Here is a 19,548-nt window from a genome sequence, read left to right as displayed (position 1 = left end):
GGTGTGTATATGCATAGAGCTTGATGTCGGAACTTTTCCGTAGGAAATAGAGGTTATCGGTTCGGTTGCTGCACACTCTGGCCTCGTTTGTCTCGTTAGATCTCAGTTTATATATATATATATAACAAAAAGAACCTGAAAGTTGTTAGGCCATCCGAGAAATAAAACCCGATTTGGCAGGTTGGGGTTAGAGGGTGAGGCCTTCCTTCCAAATGTCCTGCTGGGATGATAATAGTTCTTCAACATCCCTTGATCCCACCACATTCCTATCAATCATCTATCGCGAATATGACCATCGTTTTCATTATCTTCATAGCTTATTATTAGCGACTCTTTCGTCATATATCCAGATCATCGTTGTCTCCTCAACGGACGGTTCAAGCCCAAACCTGCTCGAGATGGCAGGCGAGTGGTTTCGCCGGACCCCTGCCCGGGAGAATATCGAGGCAAATGATCGCGAGGAAGCAGGACAAGTTCGCACCGAAGATGAGAGCATTGGAGGTGAGTTACCCGATATCACCCATCTGAAGCAGCGGGCTAAAGCCATTTCAAGCATCTAGAACGGAGTTTTGTGAAAGCGACGAGTCATTACCATTATCCGAGTCCAGTCCTGGGATAAGGAGACGATTCCGCATCGTCACGGACTTGATCCACAGACTCATAGAAGCTAGACCCAGGATTGTATTTCGGGCACACTACATAGTGCCTGGATTTGAAAACGCCCTTCCGCTCTTAGACAGCAAGGCGCCTGATTCCAATCACGTCTATGGTCTCATACACTTTTTGAAACATGGCGAACCTGCTTGGACTTCTGATGGTTTTGAACTTGAAATGAGCAAGGTAATATCTGCATGTTATCGCTGTGTTAAGGAGGAACGAAGTAAAGGTTCATGGGTTATGGACTATGTCCGACCGCTCTTAGACTTGGCCATCGATGATCTGCCATTGGATTCGTGGAGCGTGTAAGCCACCGTGCACAAGTCGTAGCAAGGATATAGAAGCTAATAGACTCGGTTGCAGGCAAGCGGAGCCTGTGAGGGACAAGTATCTGCCTGCTAATAGTGCGAGAGGCATGTTCAATCATAAAGTTGACTTAGTCGTTGGTCTACCGAAAGAGCCTTGGAAAGAAAGTTATACGCTCGCCGGGATAGATATCCCCGATCGAGAGCTGAGTCACATCGAGCATGCGCACACAGGGAAAAGACTACTTGGCCTCGGTGTCAAAGTCAAAGGATTCGATGGTACTCGTGCTGAAGCTCGCGTACAATTGGGAGTATGGATGGCTGGTCTAATGTCTTGGGCTCACGATTCTTATCGACATGTCTGTCCAGATATTCCCCCTCCACCTGTTATCGGATGCACAGTAGTGGGATCTGTTTGGAGATTCTACATAATATATGCGATGGGTTGTTCTTCTGGGAAGTTAAGAGATGTGGTACGCTAATTCATGCTTATCGCTTTGTATTAATTTTTGAACTAACATCTGCAGTATATCTGGGGTCCCATTCCCGAACTTGAGGGGGATGCCACAAGCCGAAAACGCATGCTTGAACTTGTCATCACCCTGAACCGTGTTATGCAGTATATTCGCTGGAATTATGCGCCGCAAATGTTTGGTCGCCTTGTCTTGAACGACTGACGAGCCGAGTCTCACGCTGATTCCATTTTCTTTCCCTCCATAGCGGAAATGGGCAATGATCACGTTGACCGGAGTCTGAATGTCTCTTCTAGCTAGTTAGTTTACATCGTGTCACTGACCAGGAATCTGAACGGTTGCTTCCCTCTCTAGATGCTGGGAGCAAGACTGACTGTCTTAAGAAGAAATTGATCGATCGGGGGTGACCTAATTAAGACCAGCGTCACCTTGCTTTAAATCACTTATATATCATTCTATTCTCCCAGGAAACGATGAGGCATTGCAGCATTATCCTCCTAATCCTTTTGATCTTCACCTCAACACTATTCTTGCATACCTTAGCGCTCCGGCGCTAGCTTCCGCATTTGGTAGTACTTTGCGAGGTGCATAACCAGAGGATTTTATGGTGTGTTAGTCAGCTTGCTTAATTTGCATATCTAATCATTGCGATGTGTAGCATGTTGCAGTCTACCTAATTTCTTGTTACGAGAGAAGTATTTGGTAATAAGTTGGGTAGTTCTACATTCAATCTGGGTTTTACTATGATGTGGTGTGGTACAGTATAATGAAGTGGATACGTAGTAGAGCTAGTATAAGTGGAAAGATCATCATTGTCATTGCCGCATAGTATGTATCCCCCTAGACTACATACATATATTGAAGTGTTCTGATATACAGATAACTAGTCTCACGCAACAGACGTCGAAGCCGAAGCCATCTTATGAAGCGGAAAGTTCCTCGGGTCACTGTCCTTGTTGTAAGTATGGGCGGATTTCCACCGGTGACGTAGGAGCGTAAATACAATCAAGGAGATAATTGCGATCCCGGCGACGGCAGAGCCGACACTAATGCCTGCGATAGCGCCTTTGCTGAGTCCGGAGCTGCCGGAGCTTGTGCTGGTGGATGTCGCGGCTGAGGTGGAACTGCTTGTGGTTGTGCTGGATGCGCAGATTGATCCGCGCCATTGGTGGAAGGTGCCATCTTGGCCGGCACAGTCTCTGGGTTTTGTTAGACTTGGCTGGTACTGGTTCGGTAGGGTAGGGGAAGGGAGGGAGCACGGACGAGAAGATACAGTCCTGGGTTTGGGTGGCGAAGGAATCCGAGTCACAATAACAGGCTGTGTTGTTGCTGGGTGTTGGGGTTAGCTTTTGTGGGCTGAGAAAGGGGGGGAGGGAAGATGTGGGTACGTACTAGTTGCTAGACGAGCAAACACCACCGACAGTGTCGGCGGCTGTAGACTGGCAGTCTAGGATGCAGCTACTCAGGGTTATGGTTGAAGTTGAGGCAGCTGCAGTTGCGGTGGTTGTAGCAGAAGATCCTCCGCACTGAGAGCCACGATAGGTGTGGAAGGATCCGATATCATCCGAGCAGCTCCTTTTCTCTGTGTTAGCATGTGTAAAGGGTCACATTAAGCGTGGTTTGCTCATACTTTTCTAAGCAAGATTGCACATCGATGGGGAAGTCACCATTGTTGCAGTAGCAGCTGGTCTGATTGCTGTGGGTTGATCATGAGATACTTGTTCGAAGGAGCAGATGTAACTGTATTCGACTTACTAGTTGCTGGTGCTGCAGTCGCTTGCTGCAGCCTCGGCTTGGCAGTTGAGGATGCACTCACTCAAGCTTAGCACTGTCAGTATAGACACAGAGCTAACTGTGGCAACTAGATGATACTCACCCATTGACCGCCGAGATAGCCCCAAGGAGTAGAGGGATAGTTAACTTCATATTGAGGAATACGGTATGGCCTACTTCGGAGATATTTCTCGAAGGAAGAGCCAAACAACTGTTTGAATATGACTGGGCAAGGTTATGAACCCGCTGAGCACCTTTGCGGGCCTTTCTCTTCGTCAAAGATGAAGGGGAACGAAGAAGTTGTTCGAAGTAAAGTGCTCTGATACCCAGTTCCAAGTCGTTCTGAGGCCGTTATATAGTGCTCATTCTCGGAAAGTGCAATCCGGAAACGAAGTCATCGTGGAGCTCCATCTAGCACTCCCTCATGCCTACAGCCAATGTCAATTGGCATCCTATATTGCATCAAAGACATTGGTCAAGGATGGAATTCTGGGCATCCGTCATGCGCTGGACAGCTGTACGGAGAAGGAAGATCCCAGTGAAAGTGGTGTGAGCTCGTAGACTTCCCAACCGAGATATGGAAGGACCACCTTCAGTTGCAGGGGTATTCTATATGCGGTCAGATGTGGTTGGATGAATTTAAGAGATGCCAAGCGCAGGATGATAGTACATCAGGGCTGAGTGGGACTGGCGAGCCAACCCACGAGACACCTGGATCAGATAAGATAAACCAGCTGCTTAAATTGGCCCGGAACATCAACTCCGATGCACGGTCAGCATCGAGTACCCTTATAGGGAGCCATTATACCCACGGATTGCTGCCGGTCGTTCCGATTTCAGCCAACAACGTCCCCCGCGACCTGGTGGGTCAATAACACCCGGGTTGCTGTATTCTGCCGACTGAGGTTGGCATCCGATGCATTGTACCCTTGATATCGTTATCTCCGAGGCCCGATTTTGCTTCCCGATTCTTGGATGGGACCGCGAGAGACCGAACGGACCACCCGGCTAATTCGCAGGTAGGATGCCTGTTGGCTGTCGTATGTGCCGTGATGGCGACATCGAGTGACATGTTCCAATCTATTATCGGGTAATACTCCTAATACCTCCATGTCCATGTGACTCTAATATCGAAGCGCTTGTTCATATTTCCCCTTCCATGTCTCTAGTTTCAGCTGTGTGAAGTGGAGACCACGTCATCTCGGGTTTCTGCCCCTGAAAGACCCAAATCTGATCTACTTCATAAGGAGCTTGGCATGACTTCTATTTCAACGGGTGTTTCCTTTCCTGAAATATTGCCTCAGGCATCCAAGGTGGTGGCTATTCGACAGTCATGAAGCTCGATACCAAGCGGCTAGCTTGGGTCTTATTGCCATGGACGGTGGCATCCAGCCCATTCCCAGCCGAAGAACGACTTGCTGCGCCAGATGGCTCTACTTATGCCAGCCACATCTTCAATGCTCTGCATAACTCCATGAAGATGTTCGGCAGCGTCATGCAGCACAATGGGATGTCCGTCTTCATTGCCACGGTACCTGAAGGAACGGAGTTCTACCACGGTACTTCCAGTGCCTATCGTATCAACGGAACTGAGTGGCTGGCTTTTGAGCCGGAGCATGCCATGGCTTTTGCCCATCCTGGTCGGATTCGTCGTCAACCACCCTCTAGGGCTAACAACCCGCCACTTGACGATGAGGAACGGGGCAGTACGGACAAAAGCCCTAATGAAAATTGGAAAGGACCAGTTAAACATGAAAGTGACCTCGGATCGGAAACTGGCAGCTGGGTGCAGGATCATGCCCGGCACCGCGAACATGTGAAACCATATCGTGCAGACTCTCGTGATAGGCATCAGAAACAGTCGGTTCACCAGCAAAGTGGCTCTGATTCGGGCAACAGCGGCTGGATACAGGATCACGCCCGCTACCGCCCACATGTGAAACCATATCATGCAGATTCTCGCGGTCCCGCAAAACACCACAAGCTTGACATGACTGCTGAAAGCACGGCTCACCGAGGCCTCTTCACTCGCCAATGGAAGAGACTGCAGTCAATTGTCCAGTATTACCTAACTGAGCAAGGAGAAACCCACAGAGTAGTGGTGGAAGGATTCGACTCGCAAGCTCTTCATGGATCTCACGATGGACACCATAACAAGCCTAGCCACCAGAGTCAGTCAGACATTGAGGAGCATCAAGAACAGTCATCTTCCATGTCCACTGAACCCACAGCTGAAGAACGGACGGGATATTTCCACACCTATCGCACTAAGCGTGAATTACGTCTTGTCTACTTTGATGGACAGTCGGCTGCAAAAACTCTCAAGGGTACCCTCGACATGCAGGACATTGTTCTTCGAAACGCAACCCTCTTCGATGGCAGCCCAGCAGAGGGTGACGACCTGCGTGCCGAAGATCTGTGTGCCATGGCCCGCGATCAGTGGGACAATCGCATTGACGGATTCATTCGAATGGTCGGTGGCTTCGAGGTTATTCTCTGCTCATTCGCCGATAACCTCGATGTTGTGAGCATCCTCAGCACCTACCCATCGCGCAATGGCGACGGAGGATCCCACCTCAGTTATGCCCGGGCACTTGCTACCCGATTCGGCGGCATCGGGGGTGGCAGAGTATCCATCAACTACGATGACTTTGTCACGATGTTCGCATACCCAGACGCAATGTACTTTGACGAGCAGGGCCTTCCCCGGGTGGTCGACGATGCTGCAAAGCTGGGCGCCGTACGCGCACACATTGACCGACTAGTCAGAGGACCTGACGCGACAGCCCCGGGTATTAATTGGCAAAACGTTGTCGACATGATCATGACCAGATACCAATACCGCATCAGTCTGGCATTGTCTCCGGCCATTTCCACTCACCATGAACTTCGACGTGAGCTCCATCTCGCTATCGAGCCATTTATCGACGCGCGTGCGCGCAATTCGACTGCGGAGATTGAGCGCTGCGCCAAGCAGTTCTGGGTCTCAGGTGCTGATACTACCACTGTCCCGGCTCAAGCAGTTTCTCGGGTCTCGGAGCGATTGTGCTCGAGTTTGGTTGCTGGCGCGAGCGCAGAGACATATGAAAAGGGCATTGCGATTATTGAGGATCTAAAGCACTACTTGGATTGGGCGGTCTTCAGGGAGTGCAATAAATGCAAGATAGACGAGGTTTGTCAGCTCCCTATTTGGCCCTCTGGCTCCAAGGAGGATTTCGTTCGGCCGCGGTGTGGTACCGGTCTGGCTCATGGCTCGGGCGGCTATTGGGACATGATGGGCAAGATCCGTCAGCATTAGTATGATCCTATTGTTGTGTCTGGAACAAGGGGACTGGTATAGGTGGCCATCGTGTACATCGATCGCATCGCGCTTGTCATCCTAGCAGTATCTCATTTTATTGAAGGTTGTCTGGCTGGGTCGTTTCGTAGGCTTGGCCATTTCTGGGTGGACGACTAATGACGCATCCCTACTATGCATATAATGTAGCTGTAAACCTTTGACTCTCCAAGTTTGTGTAGGATGGGGTTGGTAACTTCGTGGTTCTTTTCGCTCGAGGTATAGTTGTTGTCGTGTTGCAACACTAGTCCCAATCATGCTGTTGGGTGCGAGTAAACAAGTAAAGTCGCACGAGGGCCGATCATTGAATTTTGGGGCAACACATCACACAATATCGAATAGGTGATAAGTGCTATGACTGAAGTGCCGCGATGAAATTCTGCGCTGGGTTGATGATAGTGTTGACAGGCTGAGGTTGAATGGTGAAGAGCAGGTACCATCCCTCTATAGTGGTACCCGCAAAATATATTCAGCCAACCTGCCCCTGACCAACAAGTGGTAACAGCACCCAACACTCGAGTACATCGCTCATTCTAGCTCGTGACTGTAGCACGGGGGACTCTAAAGCTCAATGATGTGCAAACAGAGCAATTCATACTTCCTCAGCTGTATAACCATGTATGACGAATTTCATTATAGGGCAAGTAGCCCTCTGGAAACAGATGACGTTACCTAAGAGTCATAGATCTTAAAGAACACCCCTGTTTCAACAAGCAACGCCCGGGTGGTCTAGTGGTATGATTCTCGCTTAGGGATACAAACCCAAGCATATCTGCGAGAGGTCCCGCGTTCGATCCGCGGCTCGGGCCGTTTCATTTTTTCGTATTGTTTTTCTGCACTCCCTATACAGAACAGAAGAAGAAAAGACACAAGGAAGAAAGAAAGATAATACAAGTAAACCGCACGCTACTTTCCTTGTTGACCTTTTTGTTCCTTCCCCTTGGCCCACCCTCTTGATATAATGGAGCTTGGTTGGCAGTACGACACCTAGGAACTGTTGTACCTCCGTACATTATTGCCCTATACTGCATGTCACAACATTTCTAGCAGCTACGGCTCTAGCCGATCAAAGCACCTGAGCATCATATAGAAGTATTTGCATTATAGAACATAGGATATTCACATAGAAAAATATCAGCACAGATCGTAACCGCCAACCAACCAACGCCCTCGAATGATTCGTCGCTCCCAACGGGCTAGAATACAATGATAGTCATAAGATCAACCCGCGTGGTTGAAGCCTTCTTGCTGCCAATCGTCTCCATGGAGCTGCTGGCTAGTGTAGCCACCGCTACCGCTGCCACCCCCGCCGGCCATCGCAGCCGCAGCGGCTGCACCAAGGCTTGCGCTGCTATGCTTCTCGATCTCCATGGTACTCATCATATACAGCATTACGAAGATTAAGATGTGTAGAGCAAAGCAGTAGCCCGCAAAAAGGTTCCGGCTTGTGCGGTTAGCAAGAATGATCCGGGTAAGGGAGAATACGATTCGCTCAGGTAGGCTCATGCGCTTGTATGCACGCGTAGACTCACGGCCTCGGAAGGCAGCAAATGGTGAGATCTGAGCCTCATACGCGGATTGGTACCGATCGAGGGAGAGCCCTGACGGCGTGTCCGCCGATGGGTGAATGGACGAGGCATTGGGCCTGCTTGCGTAAGCAGAGGCGGACGATGATGCGCCTGGGCCACGGTTGTATGTCGAAACATAGCGTGTCTTCTCATACAGGCTGAGGTTGTCTTTTTGCAGAGAGGCCACCTCTTGCCTCAAGGACTTCACTGTGCCGTACAGCTTCGAAAGCTCTTCCTCCAGCTCAGCGTTCTTCTTCTTGAAACGATCACGCTGGGCTTGGATCATAGGCAAAAGACCCGAGCCGCCCCCGACTGGCTCTCCCGCACGGATGGAGTCCATCGTGTTGGCTGAAGCCATGGACTGGTCAAAGCCCGAGATGATGGACGAGGTGGGCGACACTGCGCCCTTGCGGGATGAGTGTGGGTACTTGGAGGTGTAGGTACCAGCAACCGACATCGCCGAGGACGGGAATGTGTTCGCAGCCTCCTCTTGTACACGGAGAAGATCATTCTCCAATGTGGTAGAGAGCTTCTGCGACTTCTCCAACTCCTCTTTCGTGGTGGAGAGATCCTCACGGAGAGTCTCTAACTGGCCCTGAAGGTCGCGATGGGATACTCGTAAAATGGTGAGCTCGTCTGTCAGCTTCTTATTTCTGGCGAGCAAGAGCTGCTCCAAGCTATTTTTGTTCTTTGACCCGTCCTGGGACTTGGTAGCCGCGCCGTTGGCGTTCGCAGCGTCTGTAAGATCGGCAGCATCGTCGTCATCACCAGGCGAGAATTCAATGGACTGGAACAGTCAGATAGCCAATCGGAATGGAAGGGTATTGAGATATTACCTTGATCATCTCCAGTTCCCGACGGATGTCTTCATAGTCAGCGACCTTCTCCAACTTTGAGCGCAATTCTTCCTTCTCAGCCGTAACATTTGTGATCTGCCTCTCAGCCTGAGAGTACTTGGACTCCCAGGTGTGTCGCTCAGACTCCTTGTCAAATCGGGCAGCTTCAAGTTTGCGCAAAAGGGACGAGTTCTCCGACTGAAGACGCAGGTAATCAGGGTCATCTTCGACGGACGCTGCGTGGCCCGATTGCGAGTGGGAGACGGCTTGAGCCAGCTCGAGCCTGAGTTGCTCATTTCTCGCCTCGACTTCCGCCAGCCTCAGGCCTGTCTTCTCCAACTCAGTAGAAACCAATTCGAGTTCAGCAGCGCTAGCTCCGTGGGTGCTCTCGCCGCCCTCTTCCTCCTGGCCCAAGCGTTGTGACACCTCATAGCTTGCCTTGAGCTCCTTCACCAAGCGCTCCTGATTCTCCACCTTCTCCTCCAGACTCTTCTCCTTGGCCGTCCAATTGTTCGTCTTCTCCGACAGCACCGCCGACCACGACTCCTCAACCTCCTTGATTTTAGATTCCTGGTTCTCCTCTAGCTTCTTCCTGGCCGCCCGTTCTTCTTGAAGGCGCTTCTCCGTATCCTCCAGCTGAGAGGTGAGACGGTCGACGGAGCCTTGCAGGCGATCACGTTCCGAGGTCAGTTTGGGGACGGTTTCTTCGGAATGGACGAGGGAATCGATGGATGCTTCAAGGAGAGGGTAGGGATCAGGCGCTTCGGACAATGATGAATAGAGCTGTAGGAAGGCGGACGAGGAGGCCTTGCCCTGGTTCGTGAGAAGATCAATGAACCCCTGGTAAGCTGTGAATTGTCAGCGACGGCCGGACGAATGCGGTTGGCACACCACGAACCTTTCAGAAGACCCTTGTACTCGGCAAGCTTCGAAGAGTCATCTAGCTTCCTGAAGTCCTTGGTCTTCTGGGCGAGATCTTTGCGCTGGACGAGTGCATCGCGCTGCTGAGCGACGATGTCAGATGCGGTACTGTCTAGCTTTGCGACCGTACTGGCGAGATCGATACCTATATCAAGGGACTCGTTAGCTGCCGGCTACTTCGGCCCAATATTCTAAGATCGAGGCGACAAACCTCGCCAGGCCGCAATGGCACGCTGGAACTTGTTGGCTCCTTCCGGTAACTTGCCGGCGGCGGGCTCGGAGTTGTGACCATCCTGGCTATTGTCAGGGACAATGCCTTCGGTAAGGGCGAAAGCGTCCATGGTTGAGATTTGGGAATAATCCGCTTCAATGGAGCAAGAATCAGCGCAACACCCCCATCCAAGACCGGACCGGCAACACCACGACTATCCAGAGAGGGACAAGTAAATGAAGCCAGTTAATGTGAAACTACAGCAATGCGGAGTGACACGCCGACCGGGCCGATGATCTTCCGAAGACAACAATGAGCAGAGATGCCCAATCGCGTGATGAGATGGCGTGTATATGCAAGGAAGAGCTGTCCTCGTTATGACACAACAAGATATTGATAGTCAGGATTCAAGTGAGTTGACAGTTCAAGATGGGATTCTCCTGGATCGATGCCGGTAGGTTCCTATCCGATCGTGGTTCAGCCCCGTTATTTATAGCAACTTGGCCACGTTCGTCTCAGATAGGGCCTTTTTCAGGTAAGGATATGCTGAAGAGATCCCGAGGAAGCAGTGGCTTGAGATGTATCATATGTGCTGCCTGCAACCTAAAGTCTGCCTCGTCAGTGATGATGAAGCAGCTGAAGCCGTCACAATTGCAGTCAAGACAGCTTAATCATCCATACGCAGTTCGATGCTTATACTTGCACCTAAACACAGAATTGGTTCAAGCAGACAGTATTCATGAAGTAGAAGATTATTGACCATCAATTGCAGTTCTTCACAAGAGATAACTATAGTCAAAGTGATAGACTGATAACTAACTGCAATCATAGAATGGACTCCACCTGAGTCAGCAGATAACCCCGGGCGGGTCCACCCGCGCCCAGCCTCGCCCGACTGAAGCTCCTCCCAGTTCCTGTCCTGATCTTCCTTCCCCTCACGTCTCCATCCTGTCAGGAACCATCGGAACTATCTCTCAAGACACCGAGCTGGCCTCACCATGGTGTCGGAAGAGGAGGGCATCAGCCCGCGCAAAAGGCGGAAGATTGGCCCTCCAAAAGCTGCACCTTATGTGTTTCGGTCCCTCTTCGACCAGGTGCCCTTGAATGCGGACAATGATGACGAGGATGTCCATATCACCTGCGTCGAGTATTGGAGTGCGTCAAGCATTGTGGATGAGAGAGCTAAGCTAATTGGACGATTTTAGATGACAATTTATACATTGGTACCTCTGCCGCCGAGATCCTGCATTTCGTCTGCCTCCCACCGGACCCCTCGGACAAGTCGAACGAGCCATCATTCATCCTCGCCTCAAGACTACCAATCCCTTTCTCCCAGCCTCCGTCAGCAAAGCTTCCCGGGATACAACAAATAGTGCTACTGCCAACGGTGAACAAGGCGTGTGTGCTGTGCAATGGAACGGCTACCTTCTACATGCTGCCGGAGCTCAGTCCGGCCTTCGGGAACACCAAGGTCAACAACTGTCGCTGGATCGGTGGGCTGGATTTGAATGCAACGGATGAGTCGGAAAACCCAGTTATTATGATCGCCGCCCAGAATCGGATGATGTTGGTCAGAATTGGCGATGATGCTCGACGGATAAGGAACATCGAGTTTCCTGGCTGCCTGGTGGCGGCGCGGAGAGGCATAATCGCCTGCGCTGCGGATACACATGCGTACTCCTTATTGGACGTGGAAAACCAACAGAAGATCCAGCTCTTTCCTGTCTCATTCTCCAGCGAGGCATTCGACTCGAGTCCTGTCGGAGACAGATCTCCGTCGTCACCCTTCGCAACCTCGCCGCTGGAGAGCCAGCATGACAGAGGCTCCGGTCCAAATCCGTTCGCTGGGATGCTGCAGCCAAAGTCTCATACCTCACCTCATGATAGGTCTAGCTCTGTTACCCCAGAGCTGTCTCCTGCCGGAACCCCCCGACAATCGATTTCGAAAGACCGAGCCGGAAGTGCTTCTCCGAGGATATCCCCTACTCACTCCACCCGCGACTCCCAGTCAAGTCCCGATGACCGAAAACCCCTTCCACCCATACCGAAGCCGCCCACACAGCTGAAGCCTCATGTGCTGTCACCGACCTCGTCAGAGTTCTTGCTCGTTAGAGGAACTGATACAACCGAGCCCGGAGTTGGCATGTTTGTCAATGTGGATGGCGACGTGGTCCGTGGTACAATAACTTTTTATAAATACCCCGAGTCCATTGTGATCGACAAGGGCGACGAAACTCACATGATACCATCACCGGAGAACACGCAGGATGAGCTTCTTCTGGCAGTAATAGAATCTGAACAGGATGGCCAGAAACGGAAGTTCCTGGAAGTGCAGCTCTGGGATGTCGATCCCGGGGAGGCGGAGGACCACAAAACCTGGGTAGAAATACCGTCGGCCAACGACATGCAGACTACCCATGCTGGCCTATGCCATACAATCAGCCCAAGCAAGCTCGAGGTATCTGAACTGGGGAATCTGCTACGTATGGTTCGTCTAAAAACTCCGTTGTCACCCCATGTACCGGCAGCCGACCCACGAACGCAATCATCGATCGAACATCTGCAGAAAGAAAAAGAGCTCTTTGAGGCCCAGGAATTGACAGACTCGGAAGGCTCAAAGGAGCGTGGCTGGGAAGCGGAAAGGAACGCCGAAGAAGCTAGGTTTGCGCGTGAATTAGGCCAGACGCAAAGCAGCATGGTGCTGTGGAATGGCAACCAGATATGGCGGGTGGTGAGAAATCCACTGACCACACAACTCAATGATGCGCTGCAGGCGGCTCAGGAGACAGGCGCTGGCGACTCCAAGGCTTTCCGGAAAGCAGTTGCCGATATCATCCATCATGTCCAGACAACGGAGCCCAAGTCGGAATCGGAATTCTTGGGCTTGAATTATGTGAAGCAGAAAGCAAGCCTGCTTCTTTTCGCAGACCTCATTTTCATGGACCCGGCTGTCCGAAGCGATGCGATCATTGATGACACGGAGCGAGCCCTCATAGTTGGAGAACTAGATCCGCGTATTGCGTTGCTGCTAGTTCCCCTCTTGCGACGCGAGGTTCTTCAGGGCCCGCAGGGAATCTGGGTTCATGCTGGTCTTGCTGAGGTCACGGAAGCCTACGTGCAGCGGCTCGACAAGACAGAGAATACCGGAGCTTCTGACGCAGCAGTTCTGGATATGATCAAGCGGTTCCTATTCTCCTGGCAGCAGAAGAGGGGTTACGGCAGTATCACAGATGAAAACTATGTATTCGACAGCGTCGATGCAGCTCTTCTGCACCTGCTTCTGGAGCAAGATGCACAATTGTCAGCCGAACAACGCGTAAAGTCTTCTATTCGCGCGGAATTGAACCGCCTAGTGGATAACTGGAAGGGTAGCTTTGACCGGGCAGTGGCGCTGCTGGAAAGCTACCGGCGCTTGTTCGTGCTCAGCCGCTTGTATCAGAGCCATAGAATGTCGGGGAATGTCCTCAAAACCTGGCGACGGATTATCGATGGCGAGGAGGATCGCGGTGGTGAGGTCACCGTGGGTGGAACCGAAGCGCAGATGCGACGGTACTTGGTCAAGATCAAGGACGCACAGTTGGTGGAGGAGTACGGAGCATGGCTGGCCCAGCGCAATCCCAACTTGGGTATTCAAGTGTTCTCAGACGGCACGAGCCGGGTCAAGCTGGAGACTACGGATGTGGTCAGCTTGCTCAAAGAGCGCGCGCCAAATGCGGTGCAGGTGTATTTGGAGCATCTCGTCTTCGTTCGAAATGTAAGCGCCACCCTCATCCATTTTATTCATGCTAACACGTCCAGCACACCCAATACGCGGACGACCTACTCTCCTACTACCTGGACACCGTGCTCTCTGTGCTCGAGTCCTCCCCAGAAGCGCGCGCATCGCTCGCAGAATCCTACTCTACGTATCGCGCCCTGCAGCCACCCAAACCCACCTACATGAACTTCATCACCGAAAACACACCCGCCGAGCCATGGTGGCAATCCCGGCTCCGCCTGCTCCAGCTGCTTGGGGGCGGCAGCGGCGGACACTTTACCTCCCTGCCCGCGCGCAACCTAACATACTCCATCCCAGCGGTGCTCGCGCGGATCGAGCCTTTCCAAAACGAACTGGTATCAGAATCAGTGATCCTCGACGGCCTACAAGGCCGGCACCGCGAGGCGCTCCACCTACTCACCCACGGCTTGGGCGACTACGACTCCGCGGTGCGATACTGCCTCTTTGGCGGCCCGCGCAGCACCAGCACGACAGGCGCGCTTGTCGAATTCGCCGAACGCTCCCTGCAATCCGATCTCTTCCGGTACCTGCTGGACGAGTTCCTGCAGATACAGGATCCATCAGAGCGGCTCGAGCGGACAAGCGACCTGCTGGGACGATTCGCGGCGTGGTTCGATGTGGGCGAGGTGCTGCGCGTCGTACCGGACGAGTGGAGCGTGGACCTCCTCAGCGGGTTCCTGGGGCATGTGTTCCGGGTGCTGATTGCCGAGGGACGCGAAGTGCGGATCGAACGGGCATTGAGCGCGGGGCTCAACCTGCGGATTGGAACAGAGTATATCGCAGGAGTGGAGAAACTAGGCGGCTGGGTGGAAGATGAGAGTGGACTGCGCCGACTGAAGGATGGTGGAGCAGCCGTGGAGGGAAGTGATTTTGGAGAGATGGTGAATGCCGAAGCCGAAGCCAACAGCAATGACCACATTAACGAATGATGTATATACCTAATAAAGAATGCATTCATACATACACTTTCAATTTACATTAAGCCATATCAAAGAAAGGGTTTGAAAAAGAAGAAGAAAAGAAAAATCAATCCAACTCCGGCACCGGCAACCCATTAACAATCCTGACCTTCCTCCCCAACTTATCCAACGCCTCCTTGGAATTCCTCGCCCTCAACTCACTCGTCTCCTCATCACTGACCAACACAAAGTCATATGTAAGCAGCGCATGATCCTCCGAAACCCCATACTTAGCCGCATACTCCGGCCCAGCCTTACCAATATCGACGACCAGCGAATCCTTAACCCCGAAGACGGCATCAGAAGTCTCATAGGGGTCATTACGGAGATACAGCGCCCTACACCACACACAGTTAGCCCAATCCCCAACCCCTCCGGGGAGATAAACACTCACGTAATCAAATGATCAAACCCGCCCTTCTCAAACATAAAATGCATATGACTCGGGCGATACGGATGTCTCCCCAACAACTTCAACAGCTTCCCAACAGGCCCATCATGCGGGATAGGGTAAGGGACGGGCGTAATCGCCTTGAACCAAAACACTCCTTCCTGGTCGGAGGTCATGATGCATCGACCGTCGGGGCCATCTCTCCCGGGATACTGCACATCATAGTGTCCCGTGGAATCCGTCTCCCAGATATCGATCTTCACGTCGGAGACGGGCTTCCCGTGGGTATCTTTCACCGTGCAGACGACGAGGAGGGGCTCGCCGGCGGGATCGTGGCTGATGCTGGCCCCCGGGGTGAGGGGCTCGGCGTCGTGCGTGTGGAATGGGCCCAGCACGGTGCCTTCGGTGCTGTTGGGGGGTTTGGGGTGGTCGATGGAGTCGACGAGGATGGAGAGGCCGAGGATATCTGATAATAAGATATATTCCTGGTGTAATTTGTGAGGGTTAGTGGTGATGTAGCTAGCTAGGTAGGAAATGGTGATAGGGTATTGGTATTACCTGTCTAACATCCGAACAAATCTTGCCTACTTCCGTGAGGAATCTCAACCCGGTCATCCATTCATCCGTGCTAAGACGGGTTTCTCTTGCGAAATCGTGAAGGTGTGTGACGAGTCGCTCGAGAATGTATTTTAGTCGCTCGTCTTCGCAGAGCGAGTTGATTCGGATCACGTTCTCGGTGATGTTGTCGACCGTGAGGTCTTTCATCGGGGGGATTTTGACTTTGCTGGGGTCCATTTTCTCTCCTTGTTTTCTTCTTCTTCTTCTTCTTCTGTTGATGTGATTATTTGGGTAAGTGGTCAGGTTGCAATTGGTGAGAGAGAGAGTAGAGGCACAATTGCAATGGGTTATGGCTATGGGTTGGTGGGGGGTGTTACTCTTCTATATGTTGACTGCGGGGACACCCCACATTTCCGATGGTGGGTGGGTGGTGGGTGTAAATTGAGGGACGGTTATTGGTTGGGTTGGTTCGGATACGCTGCTACGTAAGCATCACTCAGCGAGGAGTGTCGGCTATGGCCATTCCCGAGTTTATTTCTTATTGAGTGGTCGGGTTTATGGGTTTATGGATATATGCGTGTATTGGATCGAGGGATCGGGACGATCTGTGGGGTGCATGTATTGAGGTTTCTCTGCATTTTGCAATGTCATTGTATTCAGTAGTAGTGCCTGTTGACTGTTCAATCCTGTGTATGCGGGGTGCGGATCGCCCATCGGCAGTTGGTGCCGCGGCGGGAATGACAAACTCCGACACAATTATTCCCTGCTTCTGTACACTGTACAGAGTAAATCCTGTATGCATATGCAGTCACATTATGCTATGCCCATCCATGCTATCCAATATTCAATGTCCAATGTCCAATCCATCCAATCCATCATTCATCCAGAATTCAAACCGGGATATCCGCTAACTCGCTCAATCAAAAACCTAATTACAACTCCCTGTCCAATTACCCATATCCATGCCATAATGTCCAAACAAAGTCGGGTCGTCAAGCTATGCCCGCACCAACTTCCGCTCCCGCTCTCGTTCTCGTTCCTGCTCGCGCTCGCGCTCCCGCTCGTTGCTCACTTCGTGTCCCTCCTTCACCGCCGCCGCCACCCGCGTGTGGTGGTCCACCGTATCCAAAATTGCCTGCATCAGCCGCTGGTTGGCATCCGGGTCGTCGTCGTCCGCCTCCGCGTGCCGATGCAGGCTGACCCGTCGCTCATGGCTCATCCCGCTGCTCCCATGCATCTCGCTCATGGCGCGCCGCGGTGACGTCTCCTTGGCCAGCGCCATCCCCGCAACCGGTCCTCCTGTCGGCGCGGACTCGCGGCGCACGCTGTACTCAGACGGCACCTCGCGCTCACGAGGTCGTTGCTCCGCCTCGGGCAACATTGGCCCAGACACCGGGGTCGGGGCCGCCGTCGACGGTGGTGCTGCCACGGGAGTAGGCAGTGGATGGGTCGAAGAGGCCTCCTTGGACGAAGGCGGCTCCTCCGCTCGTTCCCGGGACGTACGGTCGACCCGTGTCTCGCGCAGCTCGTCCTCCTTGACGTCCTTCCAGGAACACTTGGCATGCTTCTTGGTGCACCCCATGCAGGCAGTCAGGTTCTTCAAACAATCCATGTGTAGCCGGCGACACCGATCGCAGGGCGGCAGGATGCGCTCGCCCCGTGAGAGTTCTTCCATGCGCGCCACCATCTCCATCTTGTGCGGGCCGCCGTCATCCTTTTCGTGGTGGTGGGACTTGGGCGGTGGCAGAAGCGAGGAGGGTGTATTGGGAATGGCAACCGTAGCGGGTGCCGGAGTGTACAAGTTGTAGTCCGCCGCATCCGACGCCCGCGGCCGCGGCCGGGATGACTGCCGACTACTGGAGCCGGGGCCCTCTTCATAGCTGCGCGCCTGGCGATCCTGGGTAGTAAAGAACTTCTTCATGAGCTCGGCGCGGGTCGTCGGCGAGGCGCCTTTGATAGAGGTGCCGTTAATGATAGTAACATTGTCCGTATTGGAATGCGAGAACATAAACTGCGACGACAGCGCATTCTCCTCCACGGTGGCTTCTCCGCCGCCGGGCCGGCCGGCATTCACGGCAACAAAACCAGTGGAGGGAGACTGGGCGCTGGCAGGGGTGCTACCATTCGGGTTCTGAGCATGGCCATTGGCATCGCGCCACGCAGGGCTGATGGAACGATGTTGTTGCTGCTGTCGCTGCGAGTGGAGCGACATGTCGTTCTCCCGACGGGTGACGATTGCCGTGCGGCGGTTCTTCAGACGGTGATTCAGTTGTCGAGCGCGGGCAGACACTAGCAACGGTGATTAGTTTAGCTTATAAGATATACTCATGTCAAACATACCCTGGTCAGCCATCTGGATGATCTGCTGGAGGTTCTTCTCCAGAATCTCCAATGCGCCCAATTCCTTCTCCTCATCCTCAATGATCGGCTGCGGGGGGATCATCTTCTGGGGCATCCCCGAGGCGATCAACACAAAATCCTCCTCGCTGATCTCCACCCGACACTGCTTGGTGTAGAATTGACACACTCGCACCCCGTTGCGCGATTTTTCCAGGTTGAACTGCTCGGGCTTGTTCTTGGCAAACTCGACCACATCCAGCCAGGTCACGTTGGGGGAGTCCTTGCCATGCGACTTGAGCACGCGAGGCGGTCCATCGAACAAGCGCTCGAAGCGCTTGATCAAGATGGGCCCCAGCGGACAAGCGCCCAGGTTCCCGGCAATGCTTTCGTGACGATGTAAGACGCCGTCGTACTCGCCAATGAGATGCACAATGGCGGGCATGGTATCATCGACGGAGACGAGAGGAAGGTTGTCCGGGTATTGGCGGGCGAGGTAGTTGATCTGCAGGTGATTCGAGTGGGTTTTGGGAACCTTGGACGCGATAGGAGGGAAATCGCCGGAAGGCGAGCGCGGTCGTTTACTGGACGGCTCAGCCGTCGCGGTTCTGGACTCCATGGTGATGCCGGAGGTAGTAGGCGACCCAAGGAGGAAGTGAGGTAGGGAAATCCGGGTGGATTGCGACAAAGCGAAGAGTCGCGGAAAATACGGGGCAGGGAGGGGGAGGGATAAATGGGAGGAACCCAGAGAGGAAAAAAGGGTTTATAGAGGAAATGAGTAATGAGAATACTGGCGAAAGACGGGCTGCCGATGGCGGAGCATCAGGCTCCAGAGTGCGGGTTCAGGTTCAGCCACTGGGCAGCGCGTGCTGCGTTCGAGTTAGGTAATCGGCGACCCCAACGGGAAAAAAAAACTTGGGAAAATGGGGGGAGGGGGGAGGATCCAGTGTCGGAAGGGAAGAAAATGTGGGGGAGGAAGAGTACCCAGAGAAGAAAGAGTAGGAAAGGGAAGAAGTGGGAGAAAGAAGAGGGAGTGGGAGGGGAAGGGGGAGGAGGAAGAGGAGAAGAGGAAAAAAGAGAGAGAGAAGGATGGAGAGGAGAGAAGATAGAGACCGGAGAGGAGGAGAGGAGAGAGGAGGGAGGGAGGGAGGAAGAGGAAAAGATGGGGGAGGGAGAGAGAGGCAAGAGAAGGAAAGTTAGGAGGACGACGAACCGACAGGCAAAGGCGGACGGAGTTACGGCCGGGGGGAAGAGGGTTGGGAGAGCCGTTGACCGAGTTAGTTTCCTAACTAGCAAGTAATGGATGATGATAAATAAAAAAGGCGCAGGATAAGGACTGGATGGGACGATATCTATTTCTATTTACTAACAACTAACTAAGTACTACTAGCTGTAGCAACACCAGCAAAAAAGAATGTCCCAACCAGCAGCAGCAACAACAACA

General features: G+C 52.7%; 7 protein-coding genes and 1 non-coding gene across 8 annotated transcripts; 4 read left to right on the top strand and 4 right to left on the bottom strand.

Moving 5' to 3' along the window:
* Window positions 1–398: 398 nt before the first annotated feature.
* Window positions 399–1,639, top strand: BO88DRAFT_342612 (uncharacterized protein; the record flags this gene model as incomplete). The annotated part of the gene is made up of 5 exons (XM_025703147.1): window positions 399–501; window positions 554–702; window positions 745–962; window positions 1,021–1,435; window positions 1,490–1,639. 5 exons carry the CDS (start codon window positions 399–401, stop codon window positions 1,637–1,639), a joined length of 1,035 nt encoding a protein of 344 aa, XP_025562071.1.
* A 685-nt stretch (window positions 1,640–2,324) lies between these two features.
* BO88DRAFT_464317 (CFEM domain-containing protein) lies at window positions 2,325–3,361 on the bottom strand (the record flags this gene model as incomplete). The annotated part of the gene is made up of 6 exons (XM_025711307.1): window positions 2,325–2,634; window positions 2,699–2,764; window positions 2,828–3,010; window positions 3,066–3,131; window positions 3,191–3,256; window positions 3,312–3,361. 6 exons carry the CDS (start codon window positions 3,359–3,361, stop codon window positions 2,325–2,327), a joined length of 741 nt encoding a protein of 246 aa, XP_025562070.1.
* A 1,180-nt stretch (window positions 3,362–4,541) lies between these two features.
* Window positions 4,542–6,506, top strand: BO88DRAFT_464316 (uncharacterized protein; the record flags this gene model as incomplete). The annotated part of the gene is made up of 1 exon (XM_025711306.1): window positions 4,542–6,506. One exon carries the CDS (start codon window positions 4,542–4,544, stop codon window positions 6,504–6,506), a length of 1,965 nt encoding a protein of 654 aa, XP_025562069.1.
* Window positions 6,507–7,263: 757 nt separating this feature from the next.
* On the top strand, window positions 7,264–7,354 carry BO88DRAFT_t165. The gene has a single exon. It is a non-coding gene; the product is annotated as a tRNA-Pro (tRNA).
* Window positions 7,355–7,671: 317 nt separating this feature from the next.
* On the bottom strand, window positions 7,672–10,360 carry BO88DRAFT_69216 (CCAAT displacement transcription factor COY1). Its single transcript, XM_025713057.1, has 4 exons — window positions 10,082–10,360; window positions 9,848–10,015; window positions 8,950–9,797; window positions 7,672–8,900 (listed from the first exon to the last, which is right to left on the bottom strand). The coding sequence occupies exons 1-4, from the start codon at window positions 10,209–10,211 to the stop codon at window positions 7,767–7,769; spliced, it is 2,280 nt and encodes a 759-aa protein (XP_025562068.1). The 5' UTR covers window positions 10,212–10,360; the 3' UTR covers window positions 7,672–7,766.
* A 670-nt stretch (window positions 10,361–11,030) lies between these two features.
* Window positions 11,031–14,815, top strand: BO88DRAFT_367533 (putative TGF beta receptor associated protein 1). Its single transcript, XM_025704075.1, has 3 exons — window positions 11,031–11,236; window positions 11,287–13,835; window positions 13,880–14,815. Exons 1-3 carry the CDS (start codon window positions 11,080–11,082, stop codon window positions 14,786–14,788), a joined length of 3,615 nt encoding a protein of 1,204 aa, XP_025562067.1. The 5' UTR covers window positions 11,031–11,079; the 3' UTR covers window positions 14,789–14,815.
* Window positions 14,747–16,110, bottom strand: BO88DRAFT_488750 (intradiol ring-cleavage dioxygenase). The gene is made up of 3 exons (XM_025712634.1): window positions 15,768–16,110; window positions 15,213–15,694; window positions 14,747–15,156 (listed from the first exon to the last, which is right to left on the bottom strand). Exons 1-3 carry the CDS (start codon window positions 16,002–16,004, stop codon window positions 14,886–14,888), a joined length of 990 nt encoding a protein of 329 aa, XP_025562066.1. The 5' UTR covers window positions 16,005–16,110; the 3' UTR covers window positions 14,747–14,885.
* A 654-nt stretch (window positions 16,111–16,764) lies between these two features.
* Window positions 16,765–18,723, bottom strand: BO88DRAFT_342359 (C6 finger domain protein; the record flags this gene model as incomplete). The annotated part of the gene is made up of 2 exons (XM_025703139.1): window positions 16,765–18,056; window positions 18,108–18,723. 2 exons carry the CDS (start codon window positions 18,721–18,723, stop codon window positions 16,765–16,767), a joined length of 1,908 nt encoding a protein of 635 aa, XP_025562065.1.
* Window positions 18,724–19,548: the final 825 nt, after the last annotated feature.

The sequence above is a fragment of the Aspergillus vadensis genome (assembly GCF_003184925.1).
Source record: "Aspergillus vadensis CBS 113365 unplaced genomic scaffold BO88scaffold_14, whole genome shotgun sequence".
Classification (NCBI taxonomy): Eukaryota; Fungi; Ascomycota; class Eurotiomycetes; order Eurotiales; family Aspergillaceae; genus Aspergillus; species Aspergillus vadensis.
The sequence above is the reverse complement of the archived record's forward strand: the minus strand, read 5'-3'. Positions and strand labels throughout refer to the sequence as shown.

Excerpts from the sequence above, each read along its gene's own strand:
- BO88DRAFT_69216 (XM_025713057.1), bottom strand. The coding sequence starts at position 10,211 with ATGGACGCTTTCGCCCTTACCGAAGGCATTGTCCCTGACAATAGCCAG. Across the intron at positions 10,016-10,081 it reads TGCCATTGCGGCCTGGCGAG|GTATCGATCTCGCCAGTACG; the intron begins GTTTGTCGCCTC and ends CCCTTGATATAG. Across the intron at positions 8,901-8,949 it reads GGGAACTGGAGATGATCAAG|TCCATTGAATTCTCGCCTGG; the intron begins GTAATATCTCAA and ends TGACTGTTCCAG.
- BO88DRAFT_367533 (XM_025704075.1), top strand. The coding sequence starts at position 11,080 with ATGGTGTCGGAAGAGGAGGGCATCAGCCCGCGCAAAAGGCGGAAGATT. Across the intron at positions 11,237-11,286 it reads CACCTGCGTCGAGTATTGGA|ATGACAATTTATACATTGGT; the intron begins GTGCGTCAAGCA and ends GGACGATTTTAG. Across the intron at positions 13,836-13,879 it reads ATCTCGTCTTCGTTCGAAAT|CACACCCAATACGCGGACGA; the intron begins GTAAGCGCCACC and ends TAACACGTCCAG.
- BO88DRAFT_488750 (XM_025712634.1), bottom strand. The coding sequence starts at position 16,004 with ATGGACCCCAGCAAAGTCAAAATCCCCCCGATGAAAGACCTCACGGTC. Across the intron at positions 15,695-15,767 it reads TTTGTTCGGATGTTAGACAG|GAATATATCTTATTATCAGA; the intron begins GTAATACCAATA and ends AAATTACACCAG. Across the intron at positions 15,157-15,212 it reads GGGTTTGATCATTTGATTAC|GGCGCTGTATCTCCGTAATG; the intron begins GTGAGTGTTTAT and ends TGTGTGGTGTAG.